The 19265-nt window shown below is 49.1% G+C and overlaps 8 protein-coding genes across 8 annotated transcripts; 3 read left to right on the top strand and 5 right to left on the bottom strand.

Moving 5' to 3' along the window:
* Positions 1 to 1213: 1213 nt before the first annotated feature.
* On the top strand, positions 1214 to 3147 carry BKA55DRAFT_597801 (uncharacterized protein; the record flags this gene model as incomplete). The annotated part of the gene is made up of 2 exons (XM_046196124.1): positions 1214 to 1964; positions 2015 to 3147. 2 exons carry the CDS (start codon positions 1214 to 1216, stop codon positions 3145 to 3147), a joined length of 1884 nt encoding a protein of 627 aa, XP_046044575.1.
* A 716-nt stretch (positions 3148 to 3863) lies between these two features.
* BKA55DRAFT_666989 (carbonic anhydrase) lies at positions 3864 to 4708 on the top strand. Its single transcript, XM_046197801.1, has 3 exons — positions 3864 to 4086; positions 4135 to 4312; positions 4361 to 4708. Exons 1-3 carry the CDS (start codon positions 3995 to 3997, stop codon positions 4586 to 4588), a joined length of 498 nt encoding a protein of 165 aa, XP_046044574.1. The 5' UTR covers positions 3864 to 3994; the 3' UTR covers positions 4589 to 4708.
* A 164-nt stretch (positions 4709 to 4872) lies between these two features.
* BKA55DRAFT_694989 (uncharacterized protein) lies at positions 4873 to 6880 on the bottom strand (the record flags this gene model as incomplete). The annotated part of the gene is made up of 8 exons (XM_046200105.1): positions 4873 to 5158; positions 5219 to 5280; positions 5338 to 5688; positions 5743 to 6364; positions 6410 to 6483; positions 6533 to 6542; positions 6598 to 6669; positions 6720 to 6880. The coding sequence occupies 8 exons, from the start codon at positions 6878 to 6880 to the stop codon at positions 4873 to 4875; spliced, it is 1638 nt and encodes a 545-aa protein (XP_046044573.1).
* A 663-nt stretch (positions 6881 to 7543) lies between these two features.
* Positions 7544 to 10219, bottom strand: BKA55DRAFT_623593 (uncharacterized protein). Its single transcript, XM_046196809.1, has 5 exons — positions 9819 to 10219; positions 9672 to 9771; positions 9217 to 9624; positions 9079 to 9166; positions 7544 to 9030 (listed from the first exon to the last, which is right to left on the bottom strand). The coding sequence occupies exons 1-5, from the start codon at positions 10149 to 10151 to the stop codon at positions 7809 to 7811; spliced, it is 2151 nt and encodes a 716-aa protein (XP_046044572.1). The 5' UTR covers positions 10152 to 10219; the 3' UTR covers positions 7544 to 7808.
* Positions 10220 to 10431: 212 nt separating this feature from the next.
* BKA55DRAFT_138610 (uncharacterized protein) lies at positions 10432 to 12255 on the bottom strand. The gene is made up of 3 exons (XM_046184885.1): positions 12015 to 12255; positions 11385 to 11940; positions 10432 to 11329 (listed from the first exon to the last, which is right to left on the bottom strand). The coding sequence occupies exons 1-3, from the start codon at positions 12076 to 12078 to the stop codon at positions 10702 to 10704; spliced, it is 1248 nt and encodes a 415-aa protein (XP_046044571.1). The 5' UTR covers positions 12079 to 12255; the 3' UTR covers positions 10432 to 10701.
* A 150-nt stretch (positions 12256 to 12405) lies between these two features.
* BKA55DRAFT_694986 (beta-lactamase-like protein) lies at positions 12406 to 13670 on the bottom strand (the record flags this gene model as incomplete). The annotated part of the gene is made up of 10 exons (XM_046200104.1): positions 12406 to 12427; positions 12483 to 12565; positions 12614 to 12640; positions 12699 to 12833; positions 12889 to 12980; positions 13033 to 13246; positions 13295 to 13328; positions 13384 to 13455; positions 13505 to 13592; positions 13646 to 13670. 10 exons carry the CDS (start codon positions 13668 to 13670, stop codon positions 12406 to 12408), a joined length of 792 nt encoding a protein of 263 aa, XP_046044570.1.
* Positions 13671 to 14241: 571 nt separating this feature from the next.
* BKA55DRAFT_543992 (uncharacterized protein) lies at positions 14242 to 16453 on the top strand (the record flags this gene model as incomplete). Its single annotated transcript, XM_046190651.1, has 2 exons — positions 14242 to 14316; positions 14369 to 16453. The coding sequence occupies 2 exons, from the start codon at positions 14242 to 14244 to the stop codon at positions 16451 to 16453; spliced, it is 2160 nt and encodes a 719-aa protein (XP_046044569.1).
* Positions 16454 to 16559: 106 nt separating this feature from the next.
* BKA55DRAFT_652424 (copper amine oxidase) lies at positions 16560 to 19141 on the bottom strand (the record flags this gene model as incomplete). The annotated part of the gene is made up of 7 exons (XM_046197345.1): positions 18616 to 19141; positions 17989 to 18554; positions 17833 to 17936; positions 17574 to 17779; positions 17408 to 17525; positions 16986 to 17360; positions 16560 to 16933 (listed from the first exon to the last, which is right to left on the bottom strand). The coding sequence occupies exons 1-7, from the start codon at positions 18919 to 18921 to the stop codon at positions 16560 to 16562; spliced, it is 2049 nt and encodes a 682-aa protein (XP_046044568.1). The 5' UTR covers positions 18922 to 19141.
* Between the last annotated feature and the right edge of the window lie 124 nt (positions 19142 to 19265).

Raw genomic sequence — 19265 nt, 5'->3', positions numbered from 1 at the left:
TTAAGCCACGCGATAATCACGCCTGTCAAGAGGGAAAAACATCTTCATCGGAGGGATTATTCCCTAGCGATATTTAACGCTTTGACTGGCGTGTCTTGTTATGGTTAATGACAACGGTATAGACGGTTCATTGGACTGCCCGTTGACGTTGACAGCTTAACGGCTACTGGTGAATATCCTACTGCCAAATTGGTAATCACTTTGTATGGCGCTTTACCTCGTAGGAAATGACATATCGTGTCTCATTCCCAAATTGACGTGTTCTTCCGATTGGGGTTACACCCTGCAGCTCTGCAGACAGCCAAGTCCACTGAGAAGTGGTAGCTTCAGCATTGTTTTCAGCATTCTTTTTTGAACAGAACCGGAAGACTTCAAATTCAGGTACGAATACAGGCGTACGTCATCTGTCTGCTAGTGACACCTGGTCCACGATGGCGTCGTGACGGGATATATTCCGCTAAGTTAGCTGGACTGCGGCACAGTGAAGCTACCAGCCCCTCATAAGAGTACCCGGTTCAAGATCACCAGTTAAACTCAACGATACGATTATGCATCGTGATCCTTTCCATGTCAACGGCGCTGCCCAATGTAACCATGTCGGTAGAGACTAGAGTTCATGTCAGGAACACACTAGCCCAACCCGCTAAGTTAGCTCTCGTTAACTTCCGTCCCCAAAATCACGATCTTGAAAAGCTTCCCCTTTCATCACGATCGGGACCTGAGCGTTGGAAACCAAATCGCCATTGGACAATAAGGATTGATCGACCAATTCCTCAGAAGCTAAGATTGGCGTTATTTGGAAAATGACGGCTCAGATTATACGGACAGGGGAGTTAGGTAGGGATGCGATACGAAACGGAACGAAACGAAACAAAAAGCAATCGACACCCTTTGTCCGGGCGTATACTAGCCACTCAATGGAATAGGTCCTTGTCTCATTCTTGCTTTTCCATCTGAGTCGTGGCTTATTACGCATTCGCGCTACCGGTAGCACTGCATCATAGGTATTAGAACTTGGTCCCTTGAAAAATGCAGACCCAACATCTTAACCTCGTTGACGACGAGATGGATTCTCAACCTCCGCCCATTCCGCTACGAGCGCAAACACCAAGACGACAAATCGCAATGAAGCAGAGGTATTCTATACTCCAATTGAGTAGCTGAGGAGGGAGGTTGACGGTTTAGCTTTGAAACGCAGGATTTAGGCGACGGAATGGCCTACTTCGACCCAGAGCTTCTACAGGCACCCTCATCGAGAGCATCGAGTCGAGCCATGTCGTACCGAACGCAAGAATCGCAAATATGGTCACATAAAGACAGAGAGGCATCGTCAATTTCTTCTGTATATGTTCCAACATATCTTCCTGCGCTGCAAGCAAAAGGCGCCGGTCTGGATCGTGATGGATTGGAGCCATTGACCGAGGAGGAATATGACCCAGCGTCGTTCGACCTCGTTGTTCCGGCGCATGCGATGGGAAAGCAGTATACCCTCGAGACACAGTCTGAGCTGCTTTTCTCAGTGAAGCATCTGTCTGTCATCTTCGACGATCCTGTTCTTCTGCAGCGCTTTACGAACTTCTTATCTGCGTCGCGGCCGAGTTCGGTACCCCTCCTGACATACTACCTTGACACGCTCAAGGCGATGAAGGCGATCAATTACGCCAATTCACTGACAGGATCGCTGAAGACAATTGATGGTCACGACTTCACGGTGGATCCTGTTACTGCGACTGTCAACGAGGCATTGGCGGAGCGGGCTACCGAGGCTTTCCAGGCCATGGTGAACCACGATCTACCTGCGTATATCACGCACACGTATATACAGACAGTCAGCATTACAATCAAGCGAAGGATAACAGATACATTGGCACCTCAATTGCGTGACCTGTCGGAAGGTCTGGCAGAGGTGTTCTGTTTGACAGATCCTTCGAGGTCAGACAATCCGATTGTATTTGCAAGTGAAGGCAAGTTCCCCGCCAGTATCATCTTATTGCGAATGCTAACGTGATCGCAGAGTTCCACAGAACAACGCAGTACGGAATGGATTATGTTCTCGGCCGCAATTGTCGCTTCCTCCAAGGTCCCAAGACGAACCCATTCAGCGTGGAGAGAATTCGCGACAAGCTTGCAGCAGGCCAAGATCACTGCGAAACATTCCTCAACTACCGTCGCGATGGATCCCCATTCATGAACCTACTCATGGTCTCTCCGCTATACGACTCCCGAGGTATTGTGCGATATCATTTGGGTGCTCAAGTCGATGTCTCCGGTCTCGTTAAGGAATGCGCTGGTTTGGACTCACTAGAGGCACTCATGGCGGATGAGAACCCCGAGAATGAGCGGTACCCCGGCGAGTCGGAACAAAGAAAGAAGGACGAAGAGAAAGATGAGTTCCAAGAGTTGGCTGAGATGTTTGATCTCGCAGAACTCAAGACTGTTCGCGAAACAGGTGGCGCTTTCCACCGTACGCACCAGCAAGATGTTCGACAAACGGATACCGTACCTGCCAACTGGAATAAGCCGCGCTTGGTATTCCGCGACGACGCTACCATCAACAGACGTCCATCTGACCCTGTTCTCCACGACACAGCCATGGCCAGCTTCGGAGGTCGTCTCAGCGGTATCTACAAACACTACCTCCTCGTCCGACCCTACCCCAGTCTCCGCATCCTCTTCGCATCACCATCTCTTCGCGTGCCCGGAATGCTCCAGAGTTCATTCCTCTCGCGCATCGGCGGCTCCGACCGTGTTCGCGAGACCCTCACCCAAGCCTTCGCAGGCGGCAACGGTCTCACCGCCAAGATCCGATGGCTGTCCAAGGCAGAAGTACAGACCAAGAACCGCAACTCTCGCGCCATGGATCATTCTGCCAGCGGTGACGGCGGTCAAGCTCCTCCTGCAAACCCAGGTCGTAATCGCTGGATTCACTGCACGCCTTTGTTGGGTTCAAACGGAGCTGTCGGTGTTTGGATGGTTGTTCTTATTGATGATGAGTCGGATCAGGCTTTTATTCGGGGTTTGAGAAGAGAGGCTCCGCCTGTGCAGCCGCAGCCTGTACAGCAGACGCTACAGGCGGCGCAAGGGTTGTATGCTGATGATGACAAGATGAGTTTGAGCAGTTTTGCAGCTGCGCATAGGAATCAGTGATGGAAGTGAAGGACCTGGGCTTGTGAGAGTAGACTTATGAGTGTACGAGAATAGGCCAGTCGATTGAAGGCCATATAGTCATATTAATGATACCTTCTTTTTTCTTTCTTTGTAAAACGCTCTCATCTTGGTGGGGCCGTGAATCGACCATCTCATTAATGCTCGAGCATCAAGGTCATGACCCACTACATACCACCCTCTTCTTGTTCCAGTGGCTTTCTATACGAGACTACGTCAGAGACCTTTATGACATTCCAAAACAGCTTTAGTGAATCCTTTGACAGTTTATGCGGCCCGGCCCGGGTGGGGACCTGGTTAACGTTATTCTAGAAGCTGGAATGCCGCGTTGATGCCAGACTGTTATGACTGTTGATGAGTTATGAAGGGCGCCGGTGACACGGCCATGTCACAATTGATTCCAAAGTCAGCTTTCTTACAAATTGACAATACCTACGTGCCGAGACTTGTCCGAACTGACATGATATTTGATGACTCTGTTCAGTAATCAGCGTCCTTCACCCAATTCCGTGACCTCCGGGGACCTCCAATTCATGTCTTTACTAATACTCTGCATAACCATGAAATCGACTTCAAACTGTCGATCAATCATCACCGCGCCAAGTCAAACACCATCAACTTGACACGTGAGATTGCGACATATACCCCGCGGATGGTGATGGAGCCGTATGCCCAAACTGGAAAGGAGCGCCGATGATATAACCTTAGTGTAACATGTGCATTCAGCGAGTATAAAAGCCATTATGCAGATGCCACATTGTCTTTGGCTTGTTGATCCGATTCTTCAAACAAACAGACCTTTATAAAGCTTTTGATCTACTTGTCAAACATGTCTTCTTCAATCATCCCAGAGTATGAGGCGGCGAATGAAAAGTATGCCGCTGCATTCACCAAGGGAGATCTCGCCCTCCCGCCCTCTCGGTATGCCCTCTGAAATATCGAGTACTGAGATAATCTAATTGGCTGTAGCCATGTTGCTGTCGTTGCCTGCATGGATGCTCGTCTCGACCCAGCTCAGGTTCTCGGGATCGAGCTTGGCTCCGCTCACGTAATCCGCAATGCTGGCGGTCGAGCTGCAGATGCTCTCCGCTCTGTCATCATCTCGCAGCAGCTCCTTGGCACCCGTGAGATCGTCATTGTCCACCATGTTTGTCTCTCCTTCCCAATCGAAATGCGCAGGACTGACATACTTTAGACCGACTGCGGCATGCTCACCTTCTCCGACCTGGATCTCAAGACAAAGGTTCGCAAGGACCTTGGTGAAGACGTTGATCACATTGCTTTCCTCCCTTTCGGAGATCTTGAGCAGAGTGTTCGAGATGATATCGCTTTCTTGAAGAAGAGCCCTCTTGTTCTGGATGTTCCTATCACTGGCTACATCTATGATGTCAAGTCCGGCAAGATCAACAAGGTTGATGCTTAGATTCAGCTAGTCAAGTGCGATCGTTGGGAGTTGAGGTGTTAGTGGGGTGAGCTGTTTGGAGATGATACCAGGTTGGGGCGTTGTGAAGCTGTGTTCAAGATGATACCAGAGAGTTCAGATAGTAATTTATTATGACTATCTTGATAAACAGACTTAATGACCCTGAATAAGGCCAAAAGATCCAAGTCCAGAAAGGTAAGTTCAGCCCAGTAGGCTTCTAGTCGAAGTTTAACAAAGGGAATGTGACAAATGAGACAGTAGGTATATGATTCATGATCAATCCATCACTGGTCGACGTGAAGATCTTCAATGATCTTGTCAGCAGCTGCAAGAGCGAAACAAGCAGCAGTGAGAGTAGGGTTGCAAGCATTCTGGGTAGGAATGACACCGCAACCTCCAAGAACAAGATCATTGACACCCCAAGCCTTGCCGTTCTTGTTGACAACGCTGTCAGCTGGAGTGCTTCCCGCGCGGTATGTGCCGCAGATATGAAGGGCGGATCCAGGAGCGAGATACTTGGGCTCTGCACCGGGAAGGAAACCTCCAAGCTTCCTAGCAACCTCTATCATGCTAAGAAAAGGAGTTTGAGATTAGTTTTGAGCTATTTATAAATGCGGCGAAGGAGCTTACTCGGTGATCATTCGCTTGCAACGCTCTTCAGCCTCCTCGTCCAAGACAAAGTTGAAGGTTGGCTGTTTCAGAAGGTCAGCCCAAACACTAAACGTATGACAAGACTTGGCTCCACTTACCTGAGGCATCCCAAATTGGTCCTTCGTCTTGTTAGAAAATGTGACACAGTTTTCTTGATCAGGTTTCATGTAGCCAAACCAGCGTAGGTCGACTACAAGGCGTTGATCGATGTTGGATGGGACCTCTCCATACCCGAAGGCATCTCGATGGATCTGAGTGTGCCAAGGATACTTCTCGGACACCGGGAAATAAACCTGAGGGTCCGGATCGTTGAAAGGGAAAGGGAGAGGATCATTTCCATGATTTTCTCTGTGCGCTTTGACGACATCTTCGCCCTCGACACTGTTGACCAATGTCCTATCGAGAACGACTTGACAGAAAGCCATCGGCTGCTCAGTCAGGTAGTGGCCCTGGGTAAACGTGTATATTATCTCACATCACGGCTATATGGCAAGGGATCTTACCAAAGCTGGAAGCTTCGGCTTTAGTCCAGACTTGTGGAGAATTCCGGGTGTTAGCACAGCTCCAGCACATACAACATACTTCTTGGCATGGATATAGTACGGCTGGTTCGTTTCAAGGTCATTGATCAAAGCCCAAGCAATTTGACCATCAAGGTCCAGTTCCAGCTTGTCGCACTGAGTGTTAGGTCTCATGTCAAACAGTCGTTCCTCGCCCTTATAGAAGTACTCAGGCTTTGAGAGTTCTCCGAGAATGGTAGCAGTGCAAGACCACTCGACATACTCCTTGTTATCGTGCTTTCGCTTGCAAGCTAGGGGCATGCTCTTCATCTCACGATCCGGATACGCCTCGGTGAGGACACGCTTGACGAGCTTCTGGCGGACAGAGTCGTCAAAAGCATCGTCGGTCTTCTCGAAGAGCTTCTCAGCCCGGCCGTAAAGAGTGTTCCATTCACTATCGCTGAAAAGGTCAGAGCGTTCGATCACCTTGTGCTGTCGAGGGGTGCAGCATGTCCAGTGAGATCCCATACCGCCGACGACACGAGTCGCAGCTGCGGCAGGAAGGTTGCCGTAAGATTTCTGGTCTGGGTTCTGGCCATTGAGGACGTAGGCCGAGTCGGTAGGTCTTTTTCCTTAGCACGATCCCTATTATGAGAGTGAAGTACCCTACCGAGGAGCCCAGGATGCTGGTTCCATGACAGGTCGTGCCGTATTGGTTGGCACAGAGAGTGGGTGCAATTCTCCCTACACATGCTTTGAGTTGGAGCCCTCCTATAATGTTGGGTTGATATACCTTAACAGTGCTGAATGCTATGTTGGCCTTTGACAGTGGTACGATATTGGCTGGGGTGGACTTACTTGGTGAACAAGCTGATATCCTTCTGGACTGCAACGCTGTTCTTCTTATGATCACCGATGCGTCGAGTTTCCCTTCCTCACTGTGAGCAGCTATGTATATCTTCATGTAGATGATAACTCACTGTTGGCCGATATCGATCATGGTAACCTTGATGCCCTTCTTGACGAGGGTGTGAGCGAAGGTGGCACCGATTGGACCGGAGCCAACAATGAGAACATCAGTCTCTTCCCAGCGAACGGTGTCGCTAGCAGAGCTAGGACTGGGGGTAGGCTTGTGGACCATGATTGCAAAAGAGTGACTGTAAGGAGTGACAGGATAGGTTGGAAGGCTTTAGTCGGTATTTCGGACAGTCTAAGGAGCTGATGATGGGCCTGGGTAAGACTGGGAACCGCCTTCTTATATATTTCAACTGTCAAAAGCTGTTGGAGTTCTCCCCTTGTGAAGTTCTCCAACGGTCGATAAAGTTTCCAGGTCTACATCAAGCTAAAAATGTGATTGAGGGGGTGAGGTTGGTCACATGCCTGAAGACCCCGCGGGACTGGCACTTGGGATCAGATCTCACAAGGAAAAGCGAGACTGTTGAGAAACCCCATATCCCTATTCCCTTTGCAAGAGAGTCCAATTCTTACTATCGTCCTGGTAACTTGAGCCACTTATAAAAATCTCCCCGGAAAATCAGCTCACAGGGCAGTGCCAAGACTATTGGCGGCTAGCTGAAAGGTGAAACACTACGCAGAGGAGAACTGGTGGAGATTACGGACCGAGCCAGAACATTCCGCATCGTATTTTCCTCATGGCCCCAGTGCAGCCTAAGTTGGAAATTGGCATGATCTATTGGCTCAGGATACAATCCGTGTCTTAAGTATTGCACGTGGCTAGTCTTCACCAGCTTCAGCTATGTCGTGAAGGCTTTCGGGGAATTAGACAGCTTAGACAGACTTGACCCTATGACTGTATTTAAGACGTTCGGAATGACGCTGGGAGGACCAAGCGGCGGGGTAAGGATAAGAATCAAGTTGGAAATCTAGTCTTGCAAAGGAAACTCTGGCATAATAACTTTTGATAGCATTGTGAAGTTAAGGAAGATTTCTGGTCAACAAATTACCGTAAAGGTCCTAAGACCTAACCTAGACCATGATGCCATGACCAGAATATCTTCAAAGGAGCGTCGAGACCTGCCTCCGAAGACAACTCGTAATATATACCATCATCAGATTTGTTCCCGATTCTGGTAGATAGGATTAGTAGTGAAACCCAAATTCAGACTCTGCCAATTCCACAACATGGCAAGGTCACCAAGCTCAGCGTCAGAGATCGTCTGCCATCCCATATCAAACTGCGGCTGCCCAGCAGTAAAACTCTGCATGTTTCTGGTGATGTCATCAGGCCACAGCTGGCCGATTGGCACAGTGGGGTTCATCTGCTGAGAGTAGGGGTAGTTCTGGAACTGCGGGTCTTGAACATGCTCGGGACATGGCATGAAAGGCTGCTGACCAGCCTGCATCCTGCCAGGGACCACTGCAGGCGGATTGTTGTATGGGTGATATTGAGCAGCTGGAAGAACATGCTGCGCAGGTTGAACCGACACCTGTACCGGAGCTGGCGCAATATTGGCTGGCTGCGAGCTTGGAAGTGTAGCGGTTGCAGAAATGTGAACAGCGCCATTGTTTCCAGGTGGTGTATCGAATCGACGCTTCTTATGAGCATCAACAGCCTTCATCCCGGCGGTCGACGGCAGTTTCTTAATCAGCCGTCGTAACACGTCATAGGGAGCTTTGGCTGTGTTCGTAGCAGTGCGCAGTTTCTTCAGAGTCGAGAATGCTCTAGCGATAGAGCCGATAACTTCCTCGCGGCGTGGCACAAGCCCATCTTCAGCGTGTATGATGACTGAGCAGAGGAGCGCTGCTGTGTCGAAGATACAGAATGGCACAAAGTGGAAGGTCGTATCTCTAGTCCATACGTACTCGAAGAACCGATGGACAGCTTCCATGAGACGAAGGGCGTAGTCAATGCCTGTCTCTCGAAACTCGAGATCAATAGCAGGTGCTGTTGACTTCTTCATCGACTTGGCCATGTATCCTCTGAAAGGGCCAAGAGCAATGGAGAGAGTGCAAGTATGCATGTAGTGACGATGCAAGGCAATCCATGGCAGATCCTCGTTAGTGGGCGTATTAGGATGATCCAGAGCATACTCAGGCGGAAAGGTCATCATGAAGCCTTCTAAAATGGCCTGGTAGTCTCGGATTTCATCAGGCTCAGTCAGAATCTTTGGTGGACCAAAGCGTTTGAATATGAGGCTGACAAGTTCGGACTGGAGCTTGAGATGCAACATGGGAGAAGCTGGGTAGTCTTCAAGCGTAAGACTTGGAAGACCGACGTCACATTCCGCACGATCGATGAGCATTGGCCGTGCCAATAGTGATGAAACAAGCCTGGGTCTAATCAGCATGCGCGGTGTCTAGGTTCCAGCCAGTACCTACCAGTCCCAGGAGTCAACGATGCACCATAGTCGTCTCTTCATCTCCAGCTCGAATCCAGGCAGTTGGTCCTCGGGTTTTTTATGAAGATCTAGACAGTAGTCAGCACTAGGCCAGCCACTCTAATAATCATCGACTCACTGATCATTTGGGCTTCGCGAACAACAGCACCGAGGACTTGCCAGCACTCTGCAAACCGCGCCTCGGCCTTGAACCAGTAGCACGAGTGCAATAGATACTGAACTGTGTAAACATGTCCGTAGCCAACAGGAATAGCGCTGTGAAGCTCTCGAGCAGCATCGTGGTATTTCTGCGTTAGTTCCTTGACAGATTCACCAACATCACTCTCGATCTTGGTTCTGAGCTGGCCATCGACATGCTGCACTGAACACGCGCAAACCATGAGTAGCAAGCACGTCCATTGAACACCACAAGGTCGACCTTTGGTGTAGTCATCCCACCAGCGGGCATACTCTTTGCTAAAGTAGGGTGGGTAGACGATGTAGTAGTAAAAGTTGACAACGTCCAGAAAACTCTGGACCAGGGAATCTGCTAAATGTAAGACGATGATCACGCGACAGCATTGGTGGTCTTACCAACGACGTGTCTCGGCGGTAACACGTCCAAAGCTCGCTTCAATTGAGCGCTGTTCTTTGGGTCGAGCCTGTACTGCTCAGAAGGCTTTGTACTCCCTGACTGTGTGATGTGAGCAAACACGCGACAGCGAAGAGAGGAAAACCTACGTCTTGATCAAGCTTGGTCAACAAATGAAGTCGACCATATCCAATCGCTTCCAAAACATCACCAACATCCGAATCGCTCTCGTCCTCCCGTCCCACCTCATCTCTCTTTCTCTTCACCTCAACAGAAGCCGACCAAGCATCTTCGCCGGAGCCAGCCTTGAAATCGTCCCTGAAACGACATTGGTCAGCGACTTTTCGCTTCTGACAGCTGTTACAGGGCCATTGACGGTTACATTTCTGCTTCCGTCGATGACACTCTGTACAGGCGGAGCGTAGGAGGGCTTCTGGTTGGGCAATAGCCTCTAGAGAGGATTTCCGAGAATCATCGGGCATGGTGATGTAGGGATGAGTTGGACATGCAGAACAAAGGGCGGGGCATCAGATCTTGGGTTTATCTAGGTTTATGTTTAGTGATCTATGATCGACGGCTAGTCCCGATATAGAAGGGATCCGCATTGTCTAAGGATCGAAAAGGAGGCTTCGGAGACGGAATAACGAAAACAGCTGCAATAATGTTTTTCCTCAAGGTGAGGCGTGCATGTCTCAGTTGTTTGGTTGTACGTTAACGAGAATTCAAGGATGGACCCCTGTTTTTTTTTATGCAGGGGCTGAGTGAATGTGCAGAGAAGCACTAGAAAAGAGGGGCAGTTGGCTTTGAGCAGTGAGCAAAACAGGACTGGGCGTTACACAAGTGATTCCACAAAGTGATACCGTAGAATTAAATGGTCATTCTCATTCAATCCATTCTCGTGTCCCGGAATCCTCGCCGATGTAGTTTATTGGTATTTGATTTGAAGCCCGCGATGATGTCACACAAATTTAAGACATCATGGCTGCCTAGCCGAGACGTCTTTTGATGGAAATCCAACCCTATCTAGCTAGTCTAGTTCATCCTTAACAACCAGAAGCCAGCATCTTCACTGTTCTCCAAATACGGCGGAGGATCGGGATAAGTATTTACAAAGGGGGCAAGTATGGTATGCAGATTCCCATCGGAAGCACACCAGACCTGCTTACAAGATCTTCGAACCTCCTCCGAATCGGAGTCCACAGGTCGAATATCTTTAGTGATAGTGTCGAAAATGTTTTCTGGTAGCGCGAAAGCACACTCCTGGAACTTCGGCCTGTTCTTGACGAATTGTAGCAGTTTGTTGATAATTACATCGTGCGCCTCGGGGTTGGAGATACCACGCTGACCGTACTCCTTCTCAAACGATATGCATAGTCTCACAAGGTTGGGGAAGTTTGTGTGTGACAGTGTATCCAGAACGACACTCAACTGATCCACCTTTAGCTGGAAAGGATGAAGTAGCCTGCGTATGGCGTTCGTGTGAACGTCGTGGTGTCCAGCACAAGCTTCATTCTCTCTCTCAAGAGGCCACCTGATCTCGAGAGAAGTGATCGCAGTGAGCCTCTGAGGGAGCAACAGCTGCATGACGTGCGATATCGTCGCCTCGCCAGACATGGCAATTGTGTTGCTCGAGTACAACAGGTCAATCATTTCAGCGTAACTTGCAACCTCAGTTAGCTTTCTCTTCCAGATGTACCATATTGCTTATCACTGACTTTTGACGACATGATAGGAGCCAGCTCATCACACCAATCTTCTGGGGTTCAACATCGCCATGCTTGCAATCATCTTCCCAAAACTTCTGCTGTTCCCCGGTATTTTCTGGTTGCCTGGGCATCTCTCCCCGGTGGCAAACGGAGCCAAACCACTGCCAGGACTCGACCTTCTCGTCATCAGACGTATGCCCCTCTCGAAAGGATAAACTCATATGAAGACGGCGATCACCAAAGGCCAGTCGCAGAATGTCTCGTCGAATATTGGGAGGAAGCTTAAACCATGGTGACTTTTGGAAAAGCGCAACAGGTCGCTGAATCACCTCATTGGGGTCTTCATCCCGGAAGCCTAATGGCGTAAGGGCACGAGGCCGTGGACCAGGTAACAACGGTATCTCGTTCACATGGTCTCTCCAATGAGGCAGAGAATCGTCCGCCTCATCTGGCCACCAGTAGCATGGCGAAGTTGGTGACCATGTAGGTGAACCTGGCGAGGATGGAGTGTCTATGTGGTAAAAGTCCGACCACTGATGCGGTGAAAGAAACTGTTCTTCTCCTTCTTCTATTTGTCTCAGTGTTTCTGCTCTAGCCTCATCTCGTCAGGTGAAGGACAAGAACTGCACAGCGACGAACCTGCTTCCAGCGACTCCGACTGCCCTAGTCCTGGGTCCTGATCTGGCTCTGAATAGGCCTGCATTGTTGCTCCTCAGTGAAATGTGATGATGAAAGAGGAAAAAGAAAAATGGTCTTGACTGTTGCCTGCCCGGTTTCATATGTTGATCGGAGAGCTTACGGTGCACGTGCATCATGCTACCAAGTTACGTAATCCAACATTCATATCCACGGCCCGTAGGGTAGATTGAGAGTTTCATGAAATTTTGACATGCTCAGATAATATCAACAGACGTATACATAGCTAAAGAGGAGCTGTCAAAAATGTATTGTAAATTTGAACCGAAGATCAAACGATCGTTGCTTGACGAAGTAGCATAAACTGTAACCATACTCGACGTGATTGCATACATCACAGCTTCGCCTCAGGTTCTCTGGGAAGTGTAAGCCAAATGCCGTGGTCTCGAATATCTGATCATAGTTACTCACTTGAACTCATTCTTCATCTCTCTGAGCTTCTCCATAACTTTAACTGGATCTGTCTCTCCAGTCGCCATTCGGATTTCCGGATCCTATTTGGTCAGCGCTGAACTCTGAAGCTTGTTAATGTGAAGACTTACATCTAGTCTCATGAACACATTATGCCGCTAAACAATGAATATCAGTCAAGCTCTCTCAATCAACCCGATAAGAATTCTGCGCGACCTTTTCATGCCCGATCGTGTACTTTCCCACTGTTACGGAGTTTGCCTCGGAGAAGCTCAGAAGCTGCTGCAAGGATTCGCTCTGCGATACCGAGTACGCGAACTTGGCATTGCTTCGCGTATACTCGTGACCGGGCTATATATGTCAGTCTACTTCTTATGTAAAGCTGATCCTAGATCGGCTGACTTACAAAGACAACTGTATCGTCTGGAAGCGATGCAAGATGCTTGTTCAGTGCCAAATGCATCTCCTCTGCAGTCCCCTCAAAGAATCTCCCGCATCCTGTCATATCTCTGTAAGCGAACGATATTTCTCCCAGTCTTTGGCAACAAACCTCCAGTGAACAAGGTGTCGCCTGTGAAAACTGCCTTTTGGTCCCCATCTTGGAAGAAGAAACAGATACTGTCCTGGGTATGACAAGGAGTATATATACTAGTTATCGTGATGTTCCCAAGCTTGAATGTCTCGCCATGACTTGGAGTTTTCGTAACGCCTTCACAATCCTTGCCTCCGATAATGTCAAGTTTGGGGTCGTTAAGTGCAGCCAGCTAAGTCTTCCCGTTAGTCTGTACAGTCGAAAGAGACAGGATACATACGATCTCTTGGTTACCGCCGGCGTGATCCCAATGGCTAGATGATATTAGTACGAAGTACTGTTAACCAGCGGTTACTATCAACGACTGACTGGTGAGTGTTTATTATAGCGACGAGATTGAGTTTGTTTGACTGGATAGCTGCAACGAGAACCGGAATAACCCTTGAGGCCTTGTCAGCCGGTTTTCAAGTAAATCCAGTCAAGCGCTTACTCTTCAGGATTCGCAGGGTCGATAATCAAAGCATCGCGACTCTCATGGTCGACAACCAGATAAGCCCAGTTGTCATTGCTTCCCCACCCTGCTAGGAGTCAGCAACGAGAAGGAGGAGGTAATTATTGAACGGTCACATACACATAGGGATCGGTTGAATAAACATGGCGCAGAACTGCTTTGGGCTATAAGAGATATGAGGCAATACGGTTATTACCAAACAGTAGAATATAGCGGTCAAAGTCATTTATAGTGTCAATAGTTTGTGCCCCTCCTTCTGAGCTTGTGATGCAATTGCATCCATTCAGCCGAGGTAATTAGAACAAAAGAGGGAATTTTTACAGAAGAGTTTAGGGCGAGGCGACGCACTTCCGCCCCCGTCAGTGCCCAAGATGAAATGGATTGAGCCAAACGTGATTGGTCTTCAGGCTTATCAGCAGCTACTGAACTCTATTTTCCAGCACAACCAACCGCTAATCTTCAGAGGCACGACTCCTGAAACACTTATCTCCATCCGGTATAAGGGAAGCAGTTAGGTAATCAGTCACAGGGCCAAGCCTGGCATTTTGCGGGGTAAGACCACTGAATCTCAACTTCTACCGATCCTTATCTTGGACTTGAACTGACGGCATTGAGTAACAGTCACTTTGTGACAATATTTATCATCATTTCTGCTGTTTACAAACTAATATTTCGAAGAGTATTCGGTCATTTTTCATCCCTTGTTCACCAAAAAAATGCCTCCTCAACAACCCAGTCAAGGCCGAGTTGCCCGATCCAGGGGCGGTTGCGTAACATGCAGGTCGAAACATGTAGGCATCGGTCCTATCCCCATTCATTCAGCCCATACTCATATGCTTCTAGGCAAAATGCGACGAAACAAAACCAACTTGCAAGTCATGTGCTGCACGTGGTCAAAAATGCGGTGGATACCGTCTGGATGTTCGCTGGTCTACCAAGCATGAGAAGCGCCCCCGACAGCCTCAATCGCGTCCTCGCCAGTCGCGCACAGAGGGCTCACCTTCAGCACAGTCTACGGAAGCTCAATCAGACACCCACTCTCAGACTTCATATAGATCTGAGAGTGCCTCAGTAGCTGGGATAAGCTCTATGGCTTCCGCAACGACAGTTGTATGCAGCGACTTTGACCCAGCTGCAAGCGCGTCTGTCTTTCATCTGAACGGCATTGTATCGCCCTTGTTCCCGATGTCTACAGAAAGTGACTTCTTCTCACATCAATTGGAACAAGAACAAGAGGATGCAAGTCATCTTATTGGTGGCATAGATAGCGACAACCACGACGCTTACTCTTTATCGAACATGACTTCCTCCGTGTCACCGTTGCAGTGGGGAGACGATTTATTAGGGTCTGTTCAAAGTGACAAAGACCTAAACTCTTCTTCAGAGATTGTATCACTTCCGACTGGCAACATGGCCTTCGATTTTGACATTCCCTTACCAACAGTCGATCCTGGCAGACTCACTTTCGAGATGACACCAAATGCAATCACATACACGCCATCTGTCCTCATCGAATACTGGTTTCGCCATGTCTGTTCTCTGTGGTCAAATTACGATTCCGACGTCAATCTCAACCGCACCATCGCAGCCGCCCTATGGTCCAACTGTGAGCTTGTTTACCTCAGCCTGCAAGCCATGTCCGCGGCGCACCTATCTGCCAAAGTGTCAATGATGCGACAAACATCCATTACCAATATGAAAGCGGCAGCCGAGATTATGAGAGCTGACTTACATACTGTCAAATCCCATCAGCTCTTTCACTCAGTACCCACCAGCCTGCTGTTCTCACTCATGGGTATCGGGACAAGCATTTGCTGGCTCAATGCAACCCATCTGGGATTGCCGTTCTTATGCGAAGCAAAAGCCATCCTTCATGCTGTCAACAAGAATAAGCACGCATTATCCGAAGATCAACGGAAACTTCTTTCCTTCTTCAACAAGAGCTGGCTGTATTGCGAGATGCTTTTATCCATGGTAACATCGAGCTGCAAAAGCCTACAGAAGATGGAAAAAATGGGTGACATCGAGGAAGCAGTTCCTGTGACTGCGCCTGTGACTGCGGATCCAATTGAGCAGGTTCCACATCCATGGACTGGGGTCTCGAGTGACAGCTACAAACTGTTCATGCGCGCAATGAAGCTCTGTCACAAATTTCGGCGCAAGATTCGGAAACCACAAGACATGTTTGCATCAGCTAACATAAGCGCTGCCATGCAACTCATTGAAGAAGCTGCCGTGGTGGAGAAGCAGACTTGTCATCTCGATGTGGAATGCCGCGAGACAATTGGAGAGACAAATGACAAGAAGACGCCCAATCAACACTTGTTCACTGTTGCTGAGGCCTACCGCCAGTCAACCCTTTTACAATTATACCAGACCTTTCCGGAACTTATCGTAAGACGACACGAGCTGGATGAATCGCAGGCGAAAGATGCTCAAGCTTTGTGGGATAACTGGATTACCCCCATCGCTCTGAGCTTGGTGGGGATACTGAAGCTATTGCCTACAGACTCGGGTAGCAAAATGACCCAGCCACTACTCTGCGTCTCGGCCAGCACTGGACTCAGGCGACAACATCTGGAGGCTAAAGTCGACGTGCCCAGAGATATTCCTTTCAGCCAAGACACCAGCTTGGAGGACTGCGACATGATCAATTACCTTGACTTCGCCGGCCTTCACGATGAGCCGCCCGAGGAATCAGAACCAGAGCCAGATCCAGATACAAATGCGGAAATCATGGCTGGAAGAAAATTCCTTCACGATCGTTTGGAGACGTTGAAGACAGTACTTCCACCGAAACCAGTTGCCGTGGCCCAGGATTTGACTAAAGCTATCTGGCAAGCCTACGACACGGAACAATGCGCGAAGTATGCCACGCATTGGATAGATGTGATGGATAGTCGGAATTTGAAGTCGAACTGGGGATAGTGTAGTCCAACATGTATTTGTAATGATATGATTGTAGTTTACATTCGAAATAGAATAATCTTCCATCGCATACAACACCCTTCATGCCTGTTTCCACAAATTTGATTTACAGCTTAGGTGGCTTGCAGCACGAAGAGTCACTCATAGCCGCCAACTTGCTGACCTTATCAGTAGTGTCAAATCCAGCCTTCTTAACAGACACTTCACTGGGAGTGATCGAGTAAGAAGGAGGCACGTCCATGACAGGGTTACAAGTGAAGAAGTGACGGGGTCTGAGCAAAAGGGTAATCGGTTCAGCGGGCATAACTGGGAAATCTTCTGGGGCGGGGAAATGCGTGATGCCGAACGTGTGCCAAAGGACGATATCAGTATTGGCGACGCTCTTGGTACCGTCTCCGACCCAGGCTCCAAGGCCTCTGGATGGCTCACCGGAGGTCTGAGCGACGTGGTTGCCAGCGGGCCAGAGCTCGTCATCCACATCTAGAAATGGTCAGCTTCACGCACATAAACTTAAGGATGAAGAATGCCTTACACTTGGTCACATGAACAGCATGACGAGCAAAGAACGCTCTCTTCCACACAAGAGATCCTTCCTTTGGCATCAGGTTGGGTACATCGCGGCTGACAAGCTTATACGAGACAGGCTTTCCGCTCTCGGAATTCAGCTTGTTCTCATTGACAATGTCCCAGGAGCGAGACGTAGCACCATTGTAGTCGGTGATAGCCTGACCCGTCGTCTCAAGTCGAGTGCGCTTAGCATAGAAGGCATTGCCATAGAGGTTGTCTGGGCTGCCAACTGGGGCTTCCGAAGGTACAGCATCAACCATGTGGACTGTGTTCTCGTGTCCATCAACACTTGGGTTGATGCGGAGGAGGAAGATATGCTGGTGGTTATGTGCGTTGACACCTGGTAATGGTCAGTCTAAAGACCGTATCTGTTATTAGAAGACTTACCTTTCTTGACTTGAGTTCCATAACCTTGCAAATCCTCGCCGGGGTTCATGACATAGGTGTTGAGAATACCAGTAAGCTTGATGTCGGGCTGGATGGTGCCGTCCTGATGGAACACCCACTACGTTGCGTCAGCAACTGAGCCATCTCATATAAATGCTCGACGTACCTGGATGGCGTATTCATAGTTGGCAGCAGTAAAGACATGCTGGACGATAAGTTTTCGAGCACGCGTGACAATAGTTGAGTTGTCGCGGAAGTCGGTGTGTTTGAAGAGAATACCGTCATCCTCTTCGTGGATGCAGATGGCATTTTCAATCTTGCGAATCTGACCAGTCTGGGTCGGCAGTTCGGCGTCCAGATAATGAATGGCACCTTTTGAGTTAGGTACAGGGACCGTCATAGATGGATCGGAACAAGTAACGTACCCTTGCAGTCACAGCCAAGAGAGAGACTGTTTGTCAGATAACCAGCCCCATACTCTCCGAGATCGAAGGCATGCTTGCGGTGATGCGGAGGCTCGGGATGACCGCTATACGCATGGGTTAGTGACGTAAAGCCAAGTGCCATGTAAAGTGACTTACTAGGGAACGACCATCTCAGAAAGCGACATGCGATAGAAGATCGGCCTGACATTGCCCTTATCGTTGAACGTAATGTTGTTGAAGACAATACCCTCGCGATAATTGAAGCCAATGTGGAACTTCCAGTTCTGCCACTCCAACTCCCTCCCGTTGACATTGAACGAAACGCCCTCAGGCTGTGAGATATAAATCGGCTTCAAATCCTTTCTATACCAGCCTTCTTTTTGGATATACAGATGATGATAGTCTACAGCCTTGTTTCTCTGAAGGGGTCGTCGAACGCGAGGAATGTCGATAGCGATGATCTCCTTCTTCCTGGGATCATAGATCGGATGGAAGTCAAGAGGGTATTGGTATTGGCAATTGTCGACCTCTGGGCGAAAGTACATCAGGCCTTGGAACAGGCGTGTACCGCTTCCGTAGCGAGGGTCGTGGCTGATGGTCCATGGGTCGGCGTAGACTTTGTGCATCTCGTCTGCGGCGATTCCGCTGATTCGGCATTGTTCGATGACTTGGGGATCTTTGCGACAGGCTTCTTCGACTTCGAGGAGTTCTTCGACGATTAGCTGCAAGGTAGTCATTAGTTAGCTTCTTCGTTCGCATGGAATCTCAAGCGGGTGTCCTTACGATAGGTTGTTGTCCTTCAGCGCGCTCCCACTTTGTGATTTTTTGACTCTTCAAGTCTACCAGGCCATCATAGACATGGCCCTTGCCTTCTCGTGGATCAATGATGACAACCTCTGCGACACGTCGAGGACGAGCGCCGTTGGAGGGATTGGCAAGCCAAGCAACCATCTCAGCCTTGCGCGGCTCTTGGAGAGTCACGACGTGGAAGTGGACTGCATCGCCATGCTCTTTGCGTACAACAGAAGTAGCGAGCCGGATCTCCTCACCACTGAGAGGATCGAAGGGATGGGGGATTGAACCTGACATTGTAACGTGGATTGCTACCAGAGCTTATGTGTGAATTTGATGCGACATGCTTCAGTTGAAGGCGTTTGGTTGCATCAAATAGTTGTTCAACAACACCGCGGATGCGATACAGAAACGTAATCGCAACTTGAGAAGTTCCAATCTTTGCCTATAATCAGCATGGGTTGATTCTTGGGATCAAGGAAGACCCTTAGCCGATCTGTTCTTGGTTAATTATTGTACGGAATCGGGTGCTCGACACGTTCTACTACGATGGGAAAGCCGTCACCAAGTAAAGCTCCCCTCTGAGCTCTCCACCTCGGCTCCATTCCGTTCAGTATCAGGTGGGGGAGCTTTCCCAGAAG

This window comes from Fusarium redolens, assembly GCF_020744475.1.
Source record: "Fusarium redolens strain MPI-CAGE-AT-0023 chromosome Unknown BKA55scaffold_17, whole genome shotgun sequence".
In the NCBI taxonomy this organism is placed as follows: Eukaryota; Fungi; Ascomycota; class Sordariomycetes; order Hypocreales; family Nectriaceae; genus Fusarium; species Fusarium redolens.
The sequence above is the reverse complement of the archived record's forward strand: the minus strand, read 5'-3'. Positions and strand labels throughout refer to the sequence as shown.